This window comes from Actinia tenebrosa, unplaced genomic scaffold (genome assembly GCF_029948245.1).
Source record: "Actinia tenebrosa isolate PJP-AT-01 unplaced genomic scaffold, QUT_ActTen_1.0 PGA_scaffold1__47_contigs__length_23844297, whole genome shotgun sequence".
In the NCBI taxonomy this organism is placed as follows: domain Eukaryota; kingdom Metazoa; phylum Cnidaria; class Anthozoa; order Actiniaria; family Actiniidae; genus Actinia; species Actinia tenebrosa.
In genome coordinates, this window is record NW_028292578.1 from 11,963,802 (window position 1) to 11,971,691 (window position 7,890).

General features: G+C 35.8%; 1 protein-coding gene across 2 annotated transcripts; it reads right to left on the bottom strand.

The window, feature by feature from the left end:
* Positions 1-76: 76 nt before the first annotated feature.
* On the bottom strand, positions 77-7,360 carry LOC116304482 (pyridoxal kinase). Of its 2 annotated transcripts, none has more exons than XM_089032599.1 (10): positions 7,139-7,360; positions 6,939-6,993; positions 4,830-4,934; positions 3,812-3,895; positions 2,761-2,795; positions 2,293-2,378; positions 1,752-1,797; positions 1,015-1,117; positions 584-772; positions 77-214 (listed from the first exon to the last, which is right to left on the bottom strand). In XM_089032599.1, exons 1-10 carry the CDS (start codon positions 7,229-7,231, stop codon positions 99-101), a joined length of 912 nt encoding a protein of 303 aa, XP_088888725.1. In that variant the 5' UTR covers positions 7,232-7,360; the 3' UTR covers positions 77-98. The 2 variants fall into 2 exon arrangements, with proteins under 2 accessions (XP_088888725.1, XP_088888724.1); XM_089032598.1 differs by having other exon boundaries at positions 4,830-4,937.
* Positions 7,361-7,890: the final 530 nt, after the last annotated feature.

Below are 7,890 nucleotides of genomic sequence, written 5' to 3' on the forward strand. Positions count from 1 at the left end.
TTATATAAGAAAAGTATAGTTTAACATCTGTTTTAAAAGCTGTACTGTATCATACTGTATTGCATGAAACATCTTGGCAACAGATATTGAAGGGTTCATCAGGATACTATCTCGGCTTTGTATATAATTTTGGCCTCTTTGATGTCGTCAAGACTTTGTACAAGCTTAAGTTCAAGCTGAGCAGGACTGGGCTTGTTGTCAGGTCCAGCTATAGCTGAAAAACAGTAGCATTAAAATAGTTGTGTTTGTGGGTTATCAGTAGGGTGTCGAAGGGTGTAGGTAGGGTGTCAGTAGGGTGTAGGTAGGGTGTCAGTAGGGTGTAGATAGGGTATCAGAAGGGTGTAGGTAGGGTGTCAGTAGGGTGTAGATAGGGTGTCAGAAGGGTGTAGGTAGGGTGTCAGTAGGGCTTAGGTAGAGTGACAGTAGGGTGTTGGTAGGGTGTCAGTAGGGTGTCAGTAGGTTGTCAGTAGGGTGTTGGTAGGTTGTCAGTAGGGTGTTTTTAGATTGTCAGTAGGGCGTTGGTAGGGTGTCAGTAGGGAAATGGCATGCTTTAGTAGACAGTCCACAATACTATTCAAATTACCTTTCGCACTAGCTATTGTTCTTTTTAAGATAGTTTGTACAGTTGACATAGTCTTTTCACAGGCCAGCTGCAGGTCATGGGGATGTCGATATGACCAGGCTAACAGTAGACTCGTAAACAAGTCCCCAGTCCCAGTAAACACCACGTCAAGCTTTGGAATTTCCATTCGGATACAAACATGCTTGCCGTCTAATTTGAGAATAGAAAACATTCAAATTTTGAGACCTCACTGGGTTGAAGACTGCTAATACAGCGGCAGATCCAGAACGATTGCAAGGGGGGTGACTGTTACCTAGAAAGGTATGACAGTGTCCTTTTTAGGTCTTACCTTATCCTTTAGACTAGCTACCCAATTCAGCCCTACCCCCCTCCCCCTCCCCCTCCCCTCCCTGGATTGGCCCTTGGCAATAACGTTAGTTAGTTAGTAGTACCTTTATAGGAGCTTCCAAGTGCTACAAGCATGTTTCTCTTGCTTATTTCAGAGCTGGTTATCACAACTGAATTAGTACCTCTGTCATGTAAGACTTTCATTGCCTAATAATTGAATCCAGAATTTATTGCAACTAAGATTAATAATGAATGACAATATATTCATTTTGATAATGATATGCATTTGCATGCTTCTATGCACAGGCATTTGGATACCAAATGAGCTTTACACACCTTATTTGGTAAAAAATTCCAGCTTCATATCGAAAAGCCTGTTCATAGAAGTATGTGAATACTCTAAATGTGGTCATACTTTTGTGTGTTGTGCTGTAACATCACACCAATAGACCTTGGCACGGCGTAATGTTGTCCCATTTCAGACCACGTGTCATTCCCTTGAGAATAATATTCTTTGTTTGAGTTGTATCCATATCCATGTGTCTTCTCATGTGCAACCGAGCGCAAACCTTAAACAAAAAAATGATACTCTGGGGAATGACACGTGGTCTGAAATGGGACGACATTACGTCAGAGCCGAGGAGGTCTATTAATAGGGATGGTCCCTAGATGTTGGGGTTTTTTGCTGCCGCCAATCAAAAAATACTAACTCTGGCCATTGGAAATTTGATTGACGGAAGGGAAAAACCCAGACGCCTCAAATTATAAGTATTTGTCTGCTCGTGTATTATGAAAATGGTTTTAATATAGATAGGAAAGGGATCATGACATCAATGGATACCTTAAATGCATCTTCTTCAGTGTTGATTTTAATTCCTGTTAACATTCTGTGGGTCATAGAAGTGATAGTAAATGTCAGTGTTGATACAAACACTGAACCCACAAGTATGGGTAGAGCAGGACAGACAGACAGACAGAAACTAGATAGACAGACAGACGGATGGAAGGACAGACAGATGGATGGAAGGACAGACAGATGGATGGACAGACGGACAGAGGGTCAGATGAAGACAGAGAGGCAAAGCTTAAATCACTAACTCAGAAAGTGAATGAATAAATAAATGGATAAGTTAATTAATTAATAGTAAAAGAAATGTAGGATTGAGTGAGCGTGCAAGGAAACGGATGATTTATAGGAAGAATGGAGGTATGAATACAAGCAAAACATCTTTATTAGCACTCCATAAAATTATGTTATTAATACAAGGATAGATTAATGAATGAATAGGTGAAATGAATAAATGCATGGACAGATGAATGGACAGACGGACAGAAGGATGGATGGACACCACCATACAGCTTCAAAACCAGCACCAACTTACTCAGCTTCAAACTGGTTAGGAGTAACAATGTCAGCCAATGGCACAAGTTCGTCCCGGTAGACTGGTAACAAATCCTCTGGCACATACTGTTAATTGAAGAAATTAGAATACATCTTATAACAACATATCAACATACATATTATTCATCTTACGGCGCTTCTAAATCAAATGTGCGAAATCGTAAAAATTTCTATCAAGACAAAATAAGGTTTTGATGGATGTCAACCAAAGTGTTTTCATGACATTGCTGGAAAACACAAGGCTTTTGAGGGCACGTGCCTATGGAATGTTGTGAAAACACCTCGATTGACGTCCACCAAAAGCTACTCCATCACAACGGCTAATTGTAGGATTTCATGCATGTGACTGAGAAACGCTATAAAACATTTTTAATTCCAGAATTATACACAAAGAACAAAACATTCCCCTGGGGAGGGGGCAGATGTAGTTAAGATAAAATTTACTTACAAAATTTCCATTATCACCCATAACTGGATCACACACTGTTGATCAACACATAATAATTTGAATAATAATTACAGTAATAATCATCATCACCACTATCATCACCATCATAATTGCATTTAAGATTTAATACCATCATCCAAGGGCGGATCCAGTCAAAATTTTAGGGGGGGGGGGGGTAATTGAGTTTCTTCCGCCAACACAACAGAAAACAATAAAAAAAAGCATCTAATTCTTCAGTTTTTTTTTCTGGCCCTCCTTTGCCCCTCCTGGATCTGCCCTTGTCATCATAACCATCATCACTGCCATCATCATCTTCAACATCATTATCATCATCATTGTATTTAAGAATCATTACCATCACCATAATTGCTATCATCCTCTATATGGCAACACCAATATTAATTAAGTTTGATTATAGAGGATAACACTCACCAGTAATTCAACTCATAAACTTGTGGTCCTGTTTTAACATGTCTTGTTAATTAGGGACTGGAATGCCACTAACGTGGTCATTCAGCCACGTAAAGGTCTAACCATTTAGAGATGTAATTATAAAGGCAGCAACTTTTCCTCAGATTTTTTAAGACCCTGAGTGTTAGTCCAGTCCAACGCTCTTACCAATTGAGCTAATATCATCATCACATTCATCCTTATCACTAGCACCATCATCATTACCACTTTTATTATTATTATATTTAAGAATCATTACCATCACCATCTCATTAATTCATGTTATCATCACCATTATCACCTAAATCATAATCATTATCATAACCATCATCATTGTTGTCAAAACTATTTAACAAATAGACATCAGTTTTTGATGTGTCTGTCCTCTTATTGACAATAAATTGCATCATCACATTGTCAAAGTAGTGTGGATTCACGAGGCGTAGCCGACTCGTTGTAGCGCGCGCTCGTTGACGTCAGCTTTATCTGTCTGTCCTCTTATTGATGATAAAAAATAACCAATCAGCGTGCGAGGAATTTGTAAGTTATTATAAAAAAAACTATAAAATAATTTTAAAAAAACAAGAATGCCAGAACATACCAAATATTAGATTGGGATTTGCATCTCGCAAATGCTTCACAACTTCACGGACTTCTTGTAAAAATGACTTGCAACCGACATAACCTTGGAGTGAAAGGTACAGTACAAATCAAATACCAATAAGAAAAAGAAACGGAAATCAAACCTATAGGGTTATGTATAGTTAAAATAAATAAGCAGGAGTGTTTTAGACCTGAGACCTGTTAGAAAACTCATTAATAATTCATGAGGAAAACACAATAGAAATCATGACCATGAAGGTGATTTTATATCTGACATAGATTCGTCTTCATTTGCATAAACTTTAACTTGGATTTTCTCTATCAAACTTGGTTCATTTCATAAAGAATTCTGTACAATATGAGAACATACATCAAGAGTTTTCTAAGCCGTTCAATAAACTCGCAGATCGTGTTTTATCGGGTCTAAAACCACTCGGCTGCGCCTCGTGTTTTATACCTGATAAAACACTCTTGCTCATTTATTAAACAGTACATAAAACACAATCTGAGAGTTTATTGAACGGCTCCAAAAATTCATGAATAATTAATGAGCATTTAGGGTCCTAGCTTATTTGTGACATGCTCTTGTACTCTTTTGGTCCTTTATGAAGGTTTCAAAATCTCAGACAAAATCTCAGACAAATTTTCATGCAAATTGGCCAATCACGATTGAGTATTAAAACAATAGAATCTGTCCAAATTTTCACATTTTTCTCTTTAAAGTCATAATATTTTACTTTATACGAGTGTGTGTATGACAAGAAGTAAACAAGAAACAGTTTAAAACCCAGAATTCACTGATTCATCTGTTATGCAGCATTAAAAATATGAGTTATTGCTTTGAAATTTGTTTGGGTGACCTTGGTTGATGTAGTCACACTGTCATAGTAAGAACCTTCTGATCTTGGCTTCCTTGCTGAATCCTGATGGGCTCATGCATGCAAGCTGGAATGCTTTTGTTTTCTTATTGTATAATATGATTGGTTGTTGAGGGTCGTCATAGTAACTTTACGTACCTGTTAATAAATGCGAGTAGTGGTGTATGTCGTTTAGTTTTAATCCATCAAACAATTCTCGGAGTTCGCTCGCTTGAAGTACTTGCCCTTTATAGTATTTATAGCCTACTTAAGTAAAAAGAATAATAATAATAATAATAATAATAATGATAATGCTACAGAATCAACAACACATGTACTAAGTGGCTGCTCAAAGATCGCCCAAAGCCTTTACACAGCCAGACACGACAGAATGCTGAGACCGATATACCACTGTTTGCTGGAAAAGTACAACTTTCAGGAAAGCGACAATGGAAAGCCATGGTACCAACAAAGTCTACCATCAGCAGTACTTCAAAATGAAAAGGCAAAAATATACTGGAATGTACCCTTTCAACTTGAGAAAGCTCCAGAAAACAGTGCCAATAAACCCGACATAGTTGTAGAAGATAAAGAAACTAATGCTTGGACACTATTTGAAGGCACAGTTTGTCAAGTTGGTAAGATTGCGAAGAGAACTGTTGAAAAACAAGAAAAATACACGGAACTATGTGCAGGCATCAAAAAAGAGTGCAAAAGCTCAAGTGTAAATCAGATTAACATAGTGTTTGACTTTCTCGGACATCACGAACAGCTAAGAAAAGACCTAAGAACAATTACAAATACAGACAGGGAAGTGAACTTTCTTATAGAACGATGTCAGAAATGGATTTTAAGCCAGAACGTTAATATAGTCAAGAAGTTCTATGAATATGCATAAGCTGAAGAAAGGATTGAAAAAAAACGATGAACTTAACCAGCCTAGACTTAGTCCGCTGGTCAATGTAAACATGATATATACAGACAAATAAAACTTGCCATAATAATAATAATAATGATAACATAAAATTCATAATAATAATAATAACAATAACATAAAATTCATAATAATAATGATAATAATAATAATAACATAAAATTGATAATAATAATAATAACAATAACATAAAATTGATAATAATAATAATAATGATAATAATAATAATAATAACATAAAATTGATAATAATAATAATAACAATAATAATGATAATAATAATAATAATCAATTAATTTAAAAAGATTTCTCACTAAGAAAAAAAAATTGTATTTGGTATCTATATAGATATATACGACATATAGATTATCTCTTCATAAATCCTACAATGAAAAATATATCTATCCATAATAATAATAATATAAAAGAAAAAAATGATAATAATAATAATAATAATAACATAAAATTGATAATAATAATAATAATAATAATAATAAATGTCCAAACTAAATGATTTGTCATTGGGAAGGGTCAATTTATGAGCAAAAATTGAATTTTTGAAATTAATTATGCTCCCCTAAATTCTCTTTTGAAATAAATTTTCTTTCATCAAAGCATAGTTAATGGATTGGAATGGTTTGGAAACTCCATAGACAAAGCTATTGTTTTGTGTTGATGTTGAACCGTACTATCATGTGTTACTGACCACGCACAATGAACCAAAGCAAGTTATTGCTAAAAATACTCATTTCCTCATTATTTTGATGCATGAACATTTTGAAAACAAACTATGCGGATAAATATTTCCATGCAGAGACAGTTAGGTTTCTAGATGATAAATAAGAAAGCATTAAAAAAGGCAATTTACTTTTCAATAAACAATTGATATTAGTCATATAGGATTAATCGACAAATTATAACTATTTAAGAACGTTTTTAGGGAGAAAAATTCTATATTCCCTTAGACTGTGAATAAATGTAGCAACTTTTTCTGTGCACGGTCAACATCATATAAAAATGGATAGAGTTAAACAAAAACTTAGAACAATAGGTTTCCCAACTATGCATTCTGCTCCATTAACTATGATCAAGGTCAACCAACAAGGGGCTAACACGTCACATGCACGCCAAGAATACAGGGATGGAACCACTAGACAATTGAAGGGGGGAGGGGAGGGGGGTTGTGTAAATTTCCAAAAAATTATCGAGCAAGGACTTCACCTTCAAAAAATATAAATATCATGCAACAAAAACTCCTATCCCCCCCTTAGTTGTCTAATGGTCCATCCCTCAGGTCAACTATTCACACATCTGGACACTATTCTACATGTATACCTGTATGATTAGAAAGCTGTACCGAATTCACGGTATCGACTTCAAATCCTAAGACCTAAAGAACGAAGAAATAAAAACAGCTCTACTATACCAGCTAATATTAACCAATAAATCAAACTTGTTCGAAGTTACGTAACACGGTTTACATAATATTTGTCAAAGAATTCCTAGCAAAAACGTAGGTCAATATTTATACCTACCTGAAGAGGAAAGGTTGCAGACTTGTTGCCTACGTAACCAGATACCACATGACTTTGGATTGATAAAACTCTACAAAATGGGCCGTTCGACATTGTTTCTTTGTGGTTAAAGTGTCGGGTATTTTGTATTTTCACTATTTTTCCCTTGCGAAGCTGAAGCCGGCTTAGCTTCTTCCACGCGACGATGTACAAATGGCGGGTGTTCCTGGCACCACAGGTAGCCCAAGCTTGGTTTCTATGGTGTCGTGTTATAAGGAAATGTATGGGGATTCTTCAAAAATGTTGATAAAATCATTGAAACGTGAAATAAAGCCTCGAAATTTTACCCGATCATTGAGAAATAGCACTTTTTTCGCTCTGTGTGATTTTTTAAAAAATTTAGACCGTTTTAAAAGGAATAACCACATAGAGCGAAAGAAGTGCTATTTCTCAATAATCGGGTAAAATTTCGAGGCTTTATTTCACGTTTCAATGATTTTATCAACATTTTTGAAGAATCCCCATACATTTCCTTATAACACGACACCATAGAAACCAAGATTGGGCTACCTATTTCTTATTGGTGGGAGAAAAAATCCTTAAAACGGGCTAAATTCAAAAAATAACCACACAGAGCGAAAGGAGTGCTATTATTTTTTGCGGATACGAAAATGTCTGCGTCCACACGCAGCGTATTCGAATCGTTTTCACCGTCCACACGTATCCGTTTTCGTCAAATTTGCGGACACGTATGGACGCAACCCGTATCCGAA